This window comes from Clytia hemisphaerica, unplaced genomic scaffold, assembly GCF_902728285.1.
Source record: "Clytia hemisphaerica strain Z4C2 unplaced genomic scaffold, Clytia hemisphaerica genome assembly, whole genome shotgun sequence".
Classification (NCBI taxonomy): Eukaryota; Metazoa; Cnidaria; class Hydrozoa; order Leptothecata; family Clytiidae; genus Clytia; species Clytia hemisphaerica.
This window is the reverse complement of record NW_027104471.1, coordinates 1,530,166-1,549,249: the sequence shown is the minus strand read 5'-3', so window position 1 is coordinate 1,549,249 and position 19,084 is coordinate 1,530,166. Positions and strand designations below refer to the sequence as shown.

General features: G+C 34.9%; 1 protein-coding gene across 1 annotated transcript; it reads right to left on the bottom strand.

Moving 5' to 3' along the window:
* Positions 1-1,978: 1,978 nt before the first annotated feature.
* On the bottom strand, positions 1,979-2,983 carry LOC136821238 (zinc finger MYM-type protein 1-like). The gene has a single exon (XM_067077468.1). It carries the CDS (start codon positions 2,981-2,983, stop codon positions 1,979-1,981), a length of 1,005 nt encoding a protein of 334 aa, XP_066933569.1.
* Positions 2,984-19,084: the final 16,101 nt, after the last annotated feature.

The window sequence follows — 19,084 nt, the reverse complement described above, 5'->3', positions numbered from 1 at the left end:
TGATTTGCACAAGTAATATTGTAATTCGTGTTATATCATACACTGTTATGATTTGCATTTATAACACTCGCTTCAGCTTTTCAAAGCCAAATCAAAACTAAAATTGTATTATGTAATAATGGTAATAGCATATAACGTAATATGAAAATATGTATACTACCGTCCCGGAAAAAAACCGAACATTTACGGAAGAGACTAACTACGGGGACGCTTGGGCGACAAAACAAACAAACACGCGCAACAAAATTTCGAGATTCCAGTCCAATATCTATGCGTGAAACTATAAGTGCCTCCTCGTCGCTACGCTCCTGCGGGGGCAATAATGCTGTCTTTAATGTCCTTATCGGTGACATGTATTTTGATATACTTATGGATGTATTCAAGGAGATTTTCTGGAAGATCCCATTTCTCTTCGGAAGTATCAGGATCTAATTCAAATCTGTCGGGCACCACCTCCTGTGGGACCTATTCTGCATGATCCGCCTCGATCCCCTCGGGAGCTACGGGAACATCATCTCCATTTCTAGGAAAGAGACGTTTAAACATCTTAATAAAATCACAAGAACCTCAAATTTAGTCCTTTATTATAATCACTGAATGAAATAAAGGCGTTTCTTCTTAAAGATCGAGTAAAATACAGCTCTCAATATGTTAGAGCCTTGATTCCCTTCATAGTCACTGTATGTAATGAAGGTAATTTAATTATAGAGATTAGATAACTTTGGATTTCTAAAGGAATGTTTGGAATTTGGAATTCTGTACTTAAATTGCGGCCATCTTTATCAGCGGGAATTGGCGAAAGAGGCTTTGAGCAATGACTTGCAGACTGAAGGCGAGAAAAGGGCGTAATCCAGTATTGGATCGGGCGGAGATTTTATGAAATGAAATGCTAAAATATATTCAGCTCAATATAGTTGTATAAAGTTCAAAAAATAGTCTATTACCACTCCTGTGTAAACGCTGTAAAGAATACCAAAAAATTTAAACTATATGCACAGTGTTAATTGTAACTTTATTCTATAATCTGTTGTCCGAATTTTAAAACTTTATAGTGCATCTAGGAACCAGAAAACACAAATTCAAATACCTTATTTAGATCCGTCAATATCTAATTCAGTTGGAAAGTGTGAAAATATACTACTTTTGTCATAAACTAACAAAAGATAAAAAATATCAAACATTTGAGAACAAAACGCAACATTTTCAGAGAAGAGCTTTTTCTAGCTCTTTCGATGTTTTTGCGAGCTTATCGATTATTTCTTTTATTAATTTTTCTTTCAATCGACATTAGCAGTAACCCTTCAAGTCTATCCTGGATCATAGTTGAATGTAAACGTGTCTTCACTCGCTTGAGAGTCGAAAACGATCGTTCTGCTGAACAAGAAGTTATCGGGATTGCAACTGAAATTCCATAAAAACGGACTAATTAATGTGGGATAGGCATCTATCAATTTGTATTTTGTATTAGTTTCAAACAATCAGTAAAGGATCTTTCACCATCCGAACATTCTTCATTCTTATCAATTTCAACACTAATGTCACTTGCTTCGAAAGCTCGAGGAAAGCTGTGATTAGATTTATCGGGTTTCTCTGAAGAAATTAATTTGTCGAAGGCCCCTGCAAAACTGAAGAGCTCGTTTGCACATCGTTGCGAATCAATACTGTACGTTTTAGAAAACTTTTTAACCTTCTCTTCGACATGAACGGAAGTCGGAAAAGTCGAGAACGAACTTGGAGAAAAAACAGCAAAAGCTTCTAAAACATGTATGCTTTCAGAAAATCTATCCGTTAGTCCACGTGTTACTGCATCAACAGCCACTCGAAAAACATCTTTCCGCCACTTAGCTTCAGGAGTTGTAGGTGAATCATCTTTTGCTTTCTCCCCTGGCATTCATTTTCTTTTTCTATGCGATGCGCTTCTGCTTCCGTTCGATTTCTTCAAACTGATCTTCAACATTGGCAATAATATTCTCGGGCTTTAGTGACTCCAATTTGGCAAGTGTCCAGTATTACCAAGGCTAAAGTCAATATTTATTCCCTGTAAAACTCGACTCAGGGGACCAGTAAAAGAAAAGATTTCTTTGAAGAGATAGGCAGTTTCCATGAGTTGCTTTGTTTGAAATGTTTTCAACAATCCGTCAGCAGCACTACGTTTATCAGCATCGCCAAGCCTCTTTTCTATGAGCCTTTCTAGCGTGATTAGTACGGCATCGTACTGTTCAATAAACATTTCTAGGCATTGTTCACGGGCACTCCACCTAACTGTGTTGATTCTTTTCAAGGAATGAACTTTCAAACCTTTCTCGAAAAGGTCACTGATTAGCTGGGATTTTGTAAACATTACATGCACAGATTGCAGGTTATCAAAAAGTTTCACAACCTCTAATGATGCACTTAGCACAAGGTTCAAAGTATGTGCGTAACAGTTGGCAAATATTACATGTTCACCAGCTAACTGTTTAAACTTTGCTTGTAAACCATTGTATCTCCCAGACATGTTAGAAGCTCCATCATACGTTTGGGCTACAAGATCGTCAAACGGTATTTCCAATTGTTTTAACTGATTCGAAATCGCGTTGAGCAATCCCTCAGCTGTAGTTGAATCAACCCGAATGCAAAACTGCAGATGATCACTAACTTCCCCATTTCTTTCTACAACACGAACACACAAACTTAATTGCTCATGGCGTGCTACATCTGGTGTTGTGTCGGCGATTACCGCCCAAGCAATACAATTGCTGATCAACCCGAATATTTCCACAACAATTTCCTTACTGATAAAGTCAATTAATTTGTTTTGAATATCTTTGCTCAAAAAAGTCAATTTCGAACCACGTCCAAATTTCCTTTCTTTATTACCTTTTTTAGTTCCTTCTTTTTTCTTCTCAAGACGAATGTGTTCTGGGAATATTTTGTTTGTGAATTTTTGGAAGGATGTAAAAAAGACTTGTCCTTGGGTTTGCGGGTGGGAGGAGAAAATCATATGTATTTTTATCAACCTTGTACGAGTAAAGAATTGTTAAAACAAATGATTCTATGTCCTTTTGTAAATCTTTGAGTGGGTTAAATTCGACTATTTAATAGCATACTTGATTCTTTAAATGATTCATGACCTTAGCCTTATAGTCTTCTCTGTCAAGGATTACAATGGCACTACCTTTGTCAGCCTTTTTGATAATAATATCCTTCCCTTTTGTTTGCACAGATTATTTGTGTTGGTAAGGAATTTCTTAGATTCTATATATTTAATAATTTCATTCCTTGTTTTCCAGAAAAAAACATTAAGATATTTGTTTGTAGGAGGTGGTACTTTCCAATTACTTTTTCTGTACAAGTGTTTCAATCCTACTCGTTTATGATTATTGCCAAAGAAATGAACAATGGACATCTTATTAAAAAGTTGCTCAAGTGCAGATAAAATTAGAGATTTTACATCCATTTTAGTAGGTGTAGGGACAAAAGTCAAACCTTGCTCTTACATGTCAGTTTTTCTGAGTTTGAATTTTTTTGAGAGGTTATTGTTTTTATGACTCATATTTTTTGAGATTGTGTTATGGCTAAAGTTTTGGTCAGTTTCTGTAGTTTTGAAACTACATTCAGCCAGATAATCCTTGGGATCATTAACAATTATACAACTTTTTGGTTCACTTTCACTTGGGAAATATTTACATTGCTTTTAAATAAAATATTTACATTACTATTTACACAATATATCAGTTTTTTGTTGGTATTTTCGTTGTGTGTAGTTTTGGATATTTCTTCGTTTGTACTGGTGTTGTTATTGTTTACAGATTTTCGCTTTTAGGCGCTTGCCTTGGGTGTGTTGTTTTGTTGTTGATGTTGTTGTGTTTTTCGTTCCTCGATCTCATTATATTCTTTTTTCACTTCCTTGAAGGCTATGAGCTGCAGGTTTGGTGCCAATTCTTTTTTTACCAGTTCAATTTCGATCGTTTTTGCATTTAGACACTCTTCGTAATGGGTAATCAGGAGGTTCCTCACCTGGTTAGCGGTAGACCTGGGAATTTGGTCCCACTTTCCTTTGTTGTCTACATGTAATCTTCTTATGGAGCTTATTTTGGGTAGTAATCCATTCGGCACGCTATTGTCTGTCTGGTGCTGTCTCAATTTAAGTAGCTCACGGTTGGCGATCAGAGTTTGTAGGGAGAGCGTCGAGTTATTCAATTCTTCTTTTTGACGTTCAAGCTCAGCTTGAAGGGGGTCTTTTACCAGTTGGTAACTTGGAATTGTCGAGAACGATTCTGAGGAAAAACAGAACATATGGTGTATTTTAATTAATTTTCCTCGATGTATAACAAAAAAGCTTTTTTCATTTTAAAAGCCTTGTATAATAAAACCAAATGTTTTACCAAAAACTTTATAAGTTGATATGAGATTAAAGGAATTATCGAGGTTGTTGTATATCATATTAGCTCACTTTATTGTATTTAGCTCATGAGTCTGATTGTTTCATTGTTATGGTACTGGAATTAATAGTACAGAGCTAATTAGATAAATAATGTTTCCCAATTTACTTTTTAGAGAAGCTTGTAATCATAACAAGTTGTCTTTTGTTACGAATTCCAATTTACTTTTTAGAAAAGCTTGTTATCATAATAAGTTGTCTTTTGTTTCTATGTGTTTTATAATTTTTTCTAATTTTATTTATTTTATTCTCCTTTCCAGTTGAGTGAATTTTATTTGTTTAGCACCATAGATTTTTGAAAAATTCTCTGTTTTTCAAGGATTTTTATGTTTATTTCTATCTGTGAGGGTTTTTTCTGTTTAAGAGAGGAGAATATATTATTTTTGTTTTGATTTTTTTTGGATACTTCGGAAGATTTCATACGACGAGGGACTTGTCCCACATATTGTGAAACAAAATGTGATACAGTACCAAGAGTTTGTGAATTTGCATTTTAGCTTGTATTTTTTGTTGAAAGAGTTGAATACGAGTTAAAAGGTAAACATATAGTAAAACGCGTGCTCAAAGGCAAGCATTTTAATAGTTAAACTTTTTTATCAAGAAAAACATTATTCTCGTGTTTTTTTATTTATTCAGCTAAACGAAAGACTCCGTTACAAGCCATAGTCTACAGGTCAAAGTGTGTTATCACTACAATGACAGTATCAGTTATCTTATCATGATCGGGTTCCTCTGTAGTAGCAATTTCGATGAAAAAAGGAAAACAAAAACAAAAACAAAAAAAATATATAAGGTCATAGTACTGCCGATAAGATTTATAAAGAAATAGAGACCTTAAGCTGTAACTGGGAGACCATACGTACGGCTGAAAGAGAAGAAGGAAATATCGAATTTAACATAAACCAGACGTAATTAATCGAACGAAATCGAATTCGATTTTTAACCGAATCTTATTGCCAGGACAGCCGTTGCCAAGACAACGTGGCAAACAGAGAGCGTGGTAGGCCATCCTTCTTTCTGGGCGAGAATGATGAACAAAGATTTCACTTGGTAGCTAGCTCGAGGTAACCTATGTTGTGTTTTAACTTTAAATAAACTTATTTTCTGATGGATAACTAAAAGTTGATTTCGCGAATCTGCCTCTTTTATGACGTGAAATAAATATGTCTGACTGACGAATATAGGTTCATTTCCTCACTTTTCTTCCTCGCGATACCAGTATCGATCAGAAATTTCATGCTGATTAAGAAAGAGGTCAACACCATGGTCTGAAAATTTTGCTATCTCGAGCTATTTTTAAGGCTAGCAGAGCCTAAGAGCCCATGTGACGAAAGAAAATTTTGAATCCGCCATCATGGATTTCGAAATTCGTGTAGGAAAAAACTTTTCCTGAATTTTATTATTTGAACGGTAGGCAAGACCCTCCGAAAATTTCAAGTAAAGTAAGTAAAGTAAGCCAATCAAATGTTACAGCCACGCAAATCTGGAACCAAGAGTATTCATTTCAAAAAATCGAAATCGAAAGTGCTTCATATCTCCAGATAACGAAATTTCCAGATCCTGATTCTGACCTTTTTCTCAATCAGCATAAAATTTGTGATCGATTGGTATATAATATGACTATGTTTAAAGTCAAAAAAAATTTCTTTTTCAAGCAAGAGGGCTAAAAAGGGTTGAAAATCTAAAATCCGCCATTATGGAAATTTGTGTTTGATCCAAATAACGCCACACACGTTTTCTGACTCTTCAAGGACTATACTTTCATGATCAAAAGAAAAATATAAGTCAAAAGACTATACGCCGATGCACATACGTATGGGGTGCCGTCTGTTGCAAAAGTGAATTTAGTGGGTAGCAAATTATACGTCCTTTCGGGTAGAAAATTGAACATTTTTCAACACTTTTTCGGTTAAAAAATGCAAGTTATTCGGGTAGGAAATTTTTGTTTTTTTTCGGGTAGAAAACTTTTGATTTTTCGCGTAAGAAAAAAAATTTTTATCGGGTAGAAAACTTTCGATTTTTCGCGTAAGAAAAATTTTTTTTTTTTCGGGTAGAAAACTTTCCATTTTTCGCGTAAGAAAAAAATTGTTTTTTTCGGGTAAAAGTGAAAATATATTGATGTGTGAAACAGAGGCTGCGCGCGTTAGAGAGAAAGTCAAATCCGCGTTGGAATGAGCGTGTAAATTACAGACCATGTTTTTATCTTTCACTATGTATATTAAGTCCCTAAATTATTCTATAACCTATTCAAACTCTATTTTAATGATACTCTGAAAGATAAATTTGATTTTTATTTTTTTCTTGAGTGTTTTAATGACCATTGTTAACTTTAACTTTTCGATGTATTTGATTGCCAACGACCAGCGGCAGGCCAAATTTTATTTCTACTACTTTACTGTATTTTAAAATAGAATTCTTTAGATGATTGTACGTAATGAACATTTAAAAAACGGAGTTCTATCAAATTGGGGGTACCAAAAACAGGTAACTATCTGGCCTGTATCTATCTATCTATCTATCTATAATTTTATACAATCTTATTAATAAACTAGTTTTTATCCTTTTTTTGTTGCTTTTACAATATTAGTACATTTTCATTTTTTATACACAACTGTTTTTATATGTAAGGAGGATGGGCAACTTTGCCTTTAATTACTTATTGAATAGATAGATAGATAGATATAATCAATCACTGATTCTGATCGATTGCTAATCGATATTAATCGATCAATTAGATATCGTTTTGAATCGATAATCGATAGCTAATCGAGTTTGAAAAAATTGTGAATATCGATTTGTTATCGATTAGCCGTCGATTGACATCAATGAGGCATTGATTTATTATTGATTACCTTTTAGTCATAATTCTTATTGATTACTCGTCGATTTACCTATCGACAAGCTACTGATTATTATCAATAAACTATCCCAGGGGGTGGTAATCGATTAAAATCGATAGCTTATCGATGTTCACGTTTTTTTTCGTCCTCAATTAGCTATTGATTGCTATCGATCCAATCGATATCATCGATTAATAATCAATTGATATTTTGTATCAATTCTTAATCGATATTAACGACTATTAACCTATACCATGGATTTTTAATCGATTAATGATTTTTTTTTATGCAAATCGCTCGGTAATCGATACGATCGACGATCGATTGATAGCTAATCTATATTCACAATTTTTCGTCCTCAATTAGAAGTTTCTAAATTTGGTTAAATTTGGATTTCTTTAATTTTTAGAGTGCACTTTTTCTTTTTCAAGTGCACTTTTTAAAAAAGTAAATTTCAAAAAACATCCCTCGATCGACGGACGGCGGACCTTTGAGGAAGCATTTTTGCCTTTAGATCGAGGAGCGTCTTTCGATTTAAGGGCGCCCTTCAATCGACTAAGAGTGCCCACCTGCTGGATAACTAAAATCGATTTTGGCAATTTATTTACCTTGGTTTAGCATATATAGATTTTTCATCTATAGTATAGATGGGTAATAGATAGTTGAAACTAGTAATTGATAAGATCGATTTATATTGATTTACAGTGGTGAGTTCGAAAAAAAAAGGAAATAGAAAGTGGTTAACAAAAAAAGTCCTCATAAATCAATATATGTCATGGCTCGGGTTGGATACAAAAGAAGAAAGAATAACTTGATAAGAAGTAGATTTGCAAAAATAGAAAAATGGAAAACACAATTTCAAGAATTTTTAAATGGTAAGTATTATTTTTATATCATAATCTCTCGCTTGGCTAGTTTAAAACTGAAGCAGAGAGAAGTAATTGAAACCTTGGTATCAATGATGGCAAAACCTAATTGCCCTGTAATAATCATTGCTGGCTATGAAAAGGACATAGACCAGTTGGTCAAAACGAATCCTTCGCTTGGGCGTCGCATCAAAAATAAGTTTTATTTTAACGACTTCAAGGACAATGAACTTGGAAAGTCCAGAATTGGTGATTTCAGTGAATACAATACCCCTCCATGCTTGAGATGCAGAGAGAACTGAAGCACATGATAGTTGATTTTTTTTACCGACGATATCGGATATGTTTGATTTTCTTGCTATTTTGTCTTATTTCTTCCATTAACCCTACCTAGCCCAGGCTTTTTTTAAGTAAAATAGCCCGGGAGACATAAAATCTTGTAAAAAATGGTGGAAAAGTTATGAAACTTGGTAGGATTGTACTCTACCATGTAAAGTTTGTGCTGGTACCAAAAAAAGTTTCATATCAAATAAATATGAATATATATAAATATATAAATGATGCTGATTGTGCAGACCCTTCTTGCTCTAGATGTTTGATTCATAAGCATCAGTTATAAATGATAGAAAACATTAGTTACGAACAGTAGTATAAAATGTTAAAGAAAAGTGATGATACGAATGATAATGTGGAAATTGTGTAATAGTTTTGCAATAACGAATATGTGAGACTTATGTAACTTGTTATTGGAGTTGGGCATTTATGTTAATGCATGTCTGGAAGGGTGGTAGGGAGGACCAGACACAATGAGTGTATGTTCCACTCGCATTTCATGAAATGACTCCATCTGATATGTTAGCAGATGTACTATATATACCACACTTTTGAATGTTGATGTTATGTGTGGAAGTAACATTCATGCAATCTGATAAATTGTAGTCAAATTGCTGATGAATGTGAAAATTATCGAGTGTATGTTCCACTCGCATTTCATGAAATGACTCCATCTGATATGTTAGCAGATGTACTATATATACCACACTTTTGAATGTTGATGTTATGTGTGGAAGTAACATTCATGCAATCTGATAAATTGTAGTCAAATTGCTGATGAATGTGAAAATTATCGAGTGTATGTTCCACTCGCATTTCATGAAATGACTCCATCTGATATGTTAGCAGATGTACTATATATACCACACTTTTGAATGTTGATGTTATGTGTGGAAGTAACATTTATGCAATCTGATAAATTGTAGTCAAATTGCTGATGAATGTGAAAATTATCGAGTGTATGTTCCACTCGCATTTCATGAAATCACTCCATCTGATATGTTAAGTAGATGTACTATATATACCACACTTTTGAATGTTGATGTTATGTGTGGAAGTAATAGTCATGCAATAATCTTATACATATATCATTATAGTATTATTTAAAGTTAATTAATTTTTTTATCAGCAAAATACTAAAATGAAAGTCGAAAAAAGGTTTAATAAGTTTCGTTGCGAAAACAACCCCGAAGCTTCAACCCAGCAGACAGACTTTGTGGTCAATGTAGAGCGTCAAGTGAGAGAGGAAATGGAGAGACAGATTAAGGAGGTGAAGGAACAACACGAGAGGGAAATAGCTAGGTTGAGGGCAAGGATTGGAGAAGAACAGGAAGAAGAAAATGAAGATGAAAATGCAGATGAAGAGGAAGACATGCTTTTGGAGGAAGACTCGCCACCAACAGATGTAAGCTTTAACAGTCATCTTTAACCTATTGCCAAAATGATCATTTTCTCAACATTTATATTGTATTATCATTCACAAACAAGGGAACGATATTGTCATATCTTTTTAAAACGATAATTCAACTTCAACTATGAATACAACTTCTTTTTACAATTTTGTAAGAACCGACTTTAAATGATAACGAATTCTAATACTTTAGACTTCGAAAATAAAAGATACTTAAAAAGCAAGGAGGTTTCGTTAACCTGTATAGGAAGTATTGTTCGTCAACGAAAATCCTAAACCAAATAATTTTCTCCTTAACAAAATTTATATTTTAGGAACTTACACGCGAAGCCTTCAAGTTATATAGGGTCACTCACCCAGGGCCGCAATCCGATAACGCGTACAAAAAATGGAAAAGTCTCGGCGGAGAAGATGCCCCGTGGTTTGTTTGGCATGTGGGGAAGCGGGGCAGGGGTAGAGCAAGAGGACGGGGAGGCAGAGGGGGTAGAGCGAGAGGACGGGGAGGCAGAGGGGTAAGCGTTTTGAGTAGGTTAGGAAGGAGTGATCGGGGTAGAGGGACTGTGGGTAGAGCTGACAGGGGTGGTACTATTGGTAAGAAGGTATGGGATAGGGACTTTGGCGGGAGGGTTGTTTTCAATTTTCAGGTTGAGAAGGGTGGTGTTGGTATTAATCATCTATGATAGCTGATTGGTAGTATGTATAAATCAATTCACCAAGACTGTTCATTGCATGCATAACACAACCACGGCGAAACTTTCATCTGATTAGCTGATTAATATATAACACCCCTTTTATCAACCTGAAAATTATATATTGTGTTATATCGTTCATTTTCTTCCATGGGCGTTGTTGTAGTGTTTAGACTTTCATAGATAGCTGTAAGTTCTTCAGAATAGTACCAAAGATCCATACATTTTATATTAAGGTAGGCAAATTTCATATGTACTGCTTTGAAACATTATCTTTACCACTCTTATTCTAAATACCCCTGTTTCACAAACCGGGTGGGAAACCCATCCCACTAGAAAATCTAGCCAAAATGTTGTTCACAATGGGAAAAATACCATACAGTTTCAGCTCCACTGGGAAATCTTTATTATTTCATCCCCATGCAATCTAAGAAAATGCATAACACTAGAATGTTTAGCTTGGAGAAATAGTGGATAAAACTTCGACTTCCACTTCCACTTCCACTGGGGTTGTGAGACAGGGGTGTTTCAAAATCACTACATATCTTAAGTCTAATCTTTAAACTTTTCTTCTTGATGGTTAAACAGTTTAGTATCTTTTCAGGGGGGAGTTTAACAATAGTTTTTACAAATTGCATATTTTATAGTCTCCTGTGCAAGGTTTACACAGGTAAAGAAGTAGCTTTAGTCTTCTTATTGGTTTTATTATATAGTCTGCTGTGCAAGGTTTACACAGTTATAGAAATAGCTTTATTATATAGTCTCCTGTGCAAGGTTTACACAGGTATGTATAAATAATTTCGCATAAAACTGAAAGAAACTTATTTTATTAAGAGTACTCATGTTTTTGAACTTTTTGTACAATTGAATACTTTTGAAGCGTATATGGTTTACTTTATGAAGGTAGTTATAGTTCATCGTATATTTTTGGTTCTCTTATGATTAAACTTACAATGCTGGGCAAAAGGTTTGTAGACTTCTGCAATATTTGCAAAATACTTCAATATCGATCAAAAACAAGTTCCCAAGAGGCTCTGGGTGCTTTCCAATTTCTTAACTTACATGCCCTTTCAGACACATTGAAGAGTCGTTTTGCTCTATTTCTCATCATTTTTCACTGAAATTTCATTTGTCTACAACCTTTTGTCCGGCATTGTACCTAGGTAATAACTTGGACCACTTTTCTATGATTTTTCATTTAGTGTGATGTTACAATCAAAATGGTGATGAGAAAGGACAGTATTGAAAATCGGTCAATATTACACGTTACGAAAATTGTGTTGTATTATTAATTATCTTGAAATGAATGATTGCTTTCTTTTTAATACAAATTTTCCCTATGTAGTGATAATATCAATATCCAACCGTCTCCGCTCCACAACCGTGAAGAAAAACCTTACTGGTTTGATCCTACTACCTGAAGGGGAACTAATTTTCGGCAAAAAGAGGGTGTTTACCGCGAAAATCAGTTCCCGCTAAAATTAGTTCCCTTAAGGTATTAAAGACTTACCCAATTTACATTTCAGTTGACGCTATCGAGTATTGGATGCTTTCATCTGTTGGAAAATCGTAATGGATTCGTAATTCAAACCCGTCAGTAATTAGACACGGCAAAGAAGAGAAACAGCGGTAAGATGAAACTATTCAATCCATTATTTTGGGAATATTAGCACTGGCTTACAAAACTTTGCCCCCACCCCTACGAACAAATCCATCTCAAATATTATAATCATTGCTCATTTAATGTGAGGAAATATCAAATGAATCGTTGTCACTCCTCTTTTTTTGTCAGCCGTTTATTTCCAAGAACTCATTAGGTTGTTATTTTTTTCTATTTCAGAAACTTCTTCCCATCGTTATAGAAGACTACCAAGACCTAGAAGTTTATTTTTTACAAAGAAATCATTAATATATGCTATATTAATATTTTTGTATCGGCGTTATCTATTATTATATGATGTAAATATACCACTACTCTACATTGCTTAACCTATTCAATGATTCATTCGGTCCTTGTTACCAAACTGCTCCAACGATTAGTTTAACAAATGAGATTAAGGAGAATTGAAATTAGCTTTTACGATTAACGACTTTCCCAAAAGAATGTTCTGGCTGCACCTTATTGGAAAATTTCCAAGCAACACACGAAAATTTCTTCCCTTAAATAAAAAGGTGTCAAAAATATATTTGCCTTTCCGTATCGAATTTTTGGCGGGCCCTTAGAGGGACCGAAACTGAGACTTAAAGCTAACGGGACTTAAATCGAGGAAAAACCCACATTTTAGTGTTTTCATTACTTCTATGTTATTATTATTAAGACCATTTTACTTAAAATTTAGGCTTTTCAGGGTCACACTTTGGAATTTGAGCTGTTTTTACCGTGTTTTTTTTGTTTTTGTTTTTTGCCATTCTTTATGAAATTTGTCGTTTTTGTAAACTTTTAGTAATGCAGGATTTTTTAGATAGACACCCTCCATGACCCTATAAATATTTTTTGCTTGCAACTTGCGAATCGAGTGACCTGCCTGGAACGCTTCGCAATTCTTATACATATACGCTAGTAATTGTGTCGCCGCAAGCGATTTGGGGTACATTCAAAAGGCCGAACCTATAAAACCTGAAGTTTTTGGCCGATCTGGACCGGACCTGGCCGATCTGGACCGGACTTGGCCGATCTGGATCGGACTTGGCCGATTCAGGTCGATCTATGTTTTTACTTCGGCCGATCATGAAAAAGTCCGATCCACATCGGCCTGGTCCGGTCCACATCGGCCTGGTCCGGTCCACTTCGGCCTGTGGGTCGATGGTTCGATATTTTTCGGATGCCGGCAATGCTTTTGTTTATTTAATTTTTTAAATGAAACGAGAAAAAGCCATCTTGTATTTCTAGCTTTGGATGGTTGCAATGGGTTAATGCAACTACTTGGAATTGAGCAGCATTACATTTCACATGCTTTACTTTTTTATTGTGAATAGGAAAGGGTGGTAAATTTTTGTTTGATTTATTTCCTGTACTGATATAAATAATGATCACAGGAAAAAGTCATCAGATCACACGGGTGGGAAAACTTAAATTCCGATGCCGTAATTTTCAAAAATCAATTTTTGCGTGTGATTTTATAAACTGATAAGGTGTGATTGTTTTGGCAGTGTGATTTCCGATATCACACTGTGGAATTTTTCAAATAGTTATTTTTATCTTTTTTAATTCGGCGTGTTAAATTCAATTTAACACTTTTAAACTTCACTGAAAAGGCTTTATCGAAATCACACGTGTGATTTCTAATTTCCGCAAGCAAATAAAGTTTTTCAGCATGTTGTACACTTTAAATTTTCGGCGTGTGAAATCCAATTTAACACTTTAAAACTTCACTGAAAAGGCTTTATCAAAATCACACGTGTGAATTCAAATTACCGCAGGCAAACAAAATTTTTCAGTATGTTGTACACTATAAATTTTTGGCGTGTGAAATCCAATTTAACACTTTGTCAAACACTGGCAACTATAGTCCAAGAAGTATAAAACTTACACTACAAAACTCTAAAAACGTAGAAGGACAAGATAGAAACAAGAAATCGCAGTCATTAGTTCCCACGGGTGGGAAAGTCAAATTAACACGGTGGGAAGGTACAATCCCACCCTTGTACTACGCATGCGTAAAGAAAACCACAAGTGAAAATTGGGCCGAAACTGTTCAGATTGCATTCAAATCATAACATTCTAAGGGTGTATTCGATCAGTGTGTAACACAACGCTAAAGGTGAGGCGTCCCGCAAGGGCGGCCTCATTCGTTCGCAATGGACTTGCGTCGCAAGGGCTCAGTGGATCGGTGAGACGGGTTAGAGGTCATTAAATTGGCTCTCTAGTGCAGCTCCACTGTTGTGACAAAAGTGCCGGGATTCTCAAAGTAGCGCAAGTACATGAAAGAACGAATGGGAGCTATCGAGCCAATGCTCACGAATGATCGAATACATTTAACAATTTATCAATTACAAATCAAAGCCATTTAACACGCGAGAAGAGAGGGCCTGAAGTACGAAATTCGACGTGGGATTTTCGAATTAATAGCGCCGAATACCCAGTTTAATTGAACCGGGTTGGAAATATGTTGCTTCATTTCAAAGAACTGCATAGATGAAATTTTTTTTCCATGATTCAATTTTGTCTTTGAAGATTGAAGAAACTTTTAACGAAAAAATAAAGTTCCCAGTTTTCTTCATTTTTTCCCTTTTTCAGTTTGAAGTTCATTTTTATTAATTTTCACGCTTTTAGCCTGAGGCGTCCTATCTCATTTACACTGGGTGACGAATACCCCATGCAAATGCTCACCCCGTTCATTTGCCAGAATGTGCCTGACTGTTAAATACTTTTTTAATTGTGACGTCAATTTCTCACTTTTTTTCACTTTCTTCACACTTTGCTTTGGCGTTTATGGGCCATCCCAGAAAATTTTTGTTACCCCCCGTCGGACGACATGCATTTTTAAATTTTTCTTTTTAAAATAATTTTCTTTCCAGTAGCGGTTGGAAATTCCGTTAAAAAATCCATGTACTTTTGCAAAAGGCATCGGAAATTCTACTCTTTTTTCATTCAATTGCCGTGTGGACATTCATGCATTTTCTTCTCTTGCCATGGAAATTTTGAATTTTGGTTTAAACTTTTGCCCTCAGAAATCCTGTGTCGTCTGCCCCCCTGTTACAGACAAATTCTGGACTGGCCTTTGCGCTTTAGTCTCTGGAATGCTGTCAAAATTTGATATGTTTGATAACTTTTAGAACGATCATTTATTGATTTTTCTAGTATTCATCATTCATAGAGAAGAATGACACACTCTAAGAAATCAACGCTCAAATAGGGTTGCATAGAGAAGGAAAGAGACGTCAGGTTAGCTAAACGGCCAAAATACTCACTTTTGAATGAGTATTGGTTGGGATTCTTAAAAACATGGAAAAAGCTTTTGAAAATGGGTTGGATACCATTACTACAGTCATGCAATGGTTCATTGGATAACAAATTACAGCATTCATTACCCCTAAATGACCATTAACAAAGGGGACTTAAATCAGCTTAAATTAAAGATTAGAAAACGCAATAGAAAGGAAACATAGATCAGTGTTCAGAGTTTTCCTTCTCTACAAGTAGGTATATTTTCAAAATCCTGAAAAATGTATCAAAAAAAAAAGTTAAAAAGTACATAACAGAAAAAAGTGGAAGTGTCTGTCATACAAGCATACACAAAATATAAAATTTTGCGCATAGTCATAAAACAGAATCTTTCTTTTTTTGATGTACTATTTAATAATATATATTTACTATATACAAAATTGATAAAAATGCGTGTCAAATATATACAATAAAATAGATACAAAATCAACTTATATTTATGGTGGGCTTTGAGCCTTTTTTAAAAATATACGTGCACTTTTTGATGTGCAAATCTTTTTTTTCATTTTTCTTCTTATTTTCTTTTTTTTTCTTTTGTTTTTTTGGTTTGAAGACAAAGCCATCTTTGTCTTTGCCACCCTCTGCCACCCAAATCTTGAATGCTTTTGCACTTTTCCCACCAGGATGAGTCTGCCTGAACCGGTCAAAGGCAGCACGAGTTAACTGTGATGCTTCTGTGGACATTTTATTATTTGACTTTTACTGTTATTGAAAAATAAAGATTATTTCTTGTTACTGAATAGCAAGATGCTACATAACAGGGCAATAGACGATATCGCGTTTAGATAAATGCAATGCATTCTGGTTTCTCGGGGACCCTCAAGGGAATTATAATCTATTCCAGATCATTATATAATCGACATTATAATTCCTTTGAGAGTCCCCGAGAAACCAGAATGCATTGCATTTATCTAAACGCGATATCGTCTATTGAAATATCCCAATTTTTACTCCCCCTTAATGGTACCTTGGCTTTCAGTTGTACTTTCAACTTTCAACATTTTAGCAGTGTGGAAAAAGCTTTTAATGAGATTGTGTTGTTGAAAGCACGTAACGGAGTACACCACGTGAAGGTAAGCCATTAGGATTTTGTACTCCACCCTAAAAAAGAAAAATAATTCAATTATTAGGGCTGACTGCAGTAGTCAGTGACAAAAGAGCAATGAAAAGTAATACTGATCACAATGATACAGTATATTTCTCTAAGTTTCAATAACTTCAGAGTATATCATATACATAATACATGATAGTAGTATTCAAATGAAATACTACAAGACCAATTCACAATGAATTGATGTAAAGCTCTTTGTCACTCATAGAATATGGAAATAAGATCATGTTAAATTAAATAGCAATCGAGATAAAAATGTTTTTTTGTCAAATTTCCTCAAAGAAAAACTTCACATTTGTGTGCACTCTATCTATTTCAAAACTAGCTACAATTACAATTTGATTTCAGTTGATTTTGAGACTTGTTATATCATGAAAAGCACTTCTAAATTAACAATTTAAACATGTACTCATTTCCAAATTAAAACACATTATCAGATCAGAATCTAATAAGAGTCATAGATATCTGGGTCTGGTGCAGTGAGATCCTTGGTTTCCTCTGTGCAGAATTCACGTATATCAGTGTAAAGGTATTCTTTCCTTTTTCTGATGAAACCTCGTGGTGGAACTACAGGTGGTAATTCGTTGGTAACAGGGATATTTCCTAAGATGGACACCCTGACAGGTGTGTCACCAAGTTTCTTAGAACAGTAAACTATACCTTTTTCTGCTGAAGACATGTTGAAGTGGTGATAGTCCAAGATATTATCAATTGCAATGAACTTTTTATCAAAAAACTCAGTCCAGGCATATGTTGGAACGTTTACTTTCATGTCATGAGTTCCAACTAAAACAGCTATATTACCTGTAGTGGCATCGCAAACGTTTGTTAAGTCATACAGAGATGATACCGGAGTTCGTCGTAGTCTCTTTTTGAATGCTCCAAAACCTCTGAAATAGAAGGTATTCTTTGATTTAGTGAATTCATCAAAAAAACACTTTTAGAGCCATAAATACAGTGCAGACAGCATGCACAATTGATTGGGATAAATTGCACAAAGGGTTACCTAGTAAATACTCATGAAGAAACGCGTTGGCAGACAGGCAGAAATTTGTAACATAGTCTATAAGATCAGTGAGAGTCATTCGATTTAATAAATATTGATACCTGTCACAGCTGAACTTAGTATGTCCAGCGACCATGAACGAATATTCAATTTTGTCATGGTACCCATTCATTATTCTCCACATTAAATACCATACAAAAGCGTTATTCTTGTTCTGGCCTAGAATTAGGAATATTCAATTTCATTTATATTTTTTTTTAAACAATTATAAAAACAATGACACTATAAAGATTCAACAAATGTGATCCCAATAACATCAATTGGAACAAAGCCTTAGCCCAGAACGATTGAACTTTTGAAATTTTACTGAAATACAAATAAAGCTTATACCTGCACAATTATCAGCATGAAGATATGATTCCCTTTCACCAAAATTAAAGTTCTCCAGGAAGTGATGGACGTAGCTGATTGTTGTGTTGGCACCTTTTCCTGTGCTACAAATCTCATCAATAAAGTAAGCAAACTGAACGCCCAGCCCATCATTATTAATTCCAAAGAGGCTGCACTTACGTGGAGTTTTAAAGAAAATAGGACCAGGTTGCTGTGGATTGTAAGGGTAATGCACTTGTTGAGCAAAGTCCCAAGAAAAATGTGCAATGCCATTAAAAGAACAATGTTCCTTCTTTTCAAAGACATTAAAGTTTCCCTCACAACTATCAACTAAGACTTTGGCATGTTCTTTTGCCTTTTGACATTGAGATCTATAGTAACGAATCTCTTCAGCAGCTTGGACAATGTGGGCTTCTTGTTTTTTCAAAACCTCATCATATTCTTCATCATTTTTTTCTGCCTCTTCCTCGTTACCCTCAATGTGTTTAGCACGAGCTCGGATCAATTTGTTATTGCCTTGCTGGCAAACCCAGCATAGATCAGTCATACATTTGGCAACTACTATATATGGTAATCTTTGTTTCCATAGGTCACGAAAGGAACTATAACCCAGACTAGGATATCCACTAGTTTCACTGGCTTTCTTGTAACTTTCATAAACGACTTTTTTGGTGTGATGAGAAGGAATAAGCTGTAAAGAAGCATCCTGGTCTCTATAGTGAGGCACCCTCCCAGGTAAAGGATGGGCATTGATTTCAGCATAGTTTGTGAGGAAACTAACAGCATACTCTCTAGACTCAAAGGGGAGAGTGTTATGAGGAGTTCTCCGTTTGTTTCCATGCTCACGAGAAACTAAGCCATTTTCCTTCAAATGCTTGCACAAGGCATAATATGTTTTAACACCAATATTCAGTCGAAACAAAAAAGTTGTACGACACACTCGGTGTCCAAAGAAATAATAAGTAGCATGACTATTGTCCTGTGGATTGTTTGCCAAAATGTATCCCATGACAAGCATGTCTTTTTCGTTGCTACTTAGTTCACAAATATCATCCCTCAAACCTTGAATA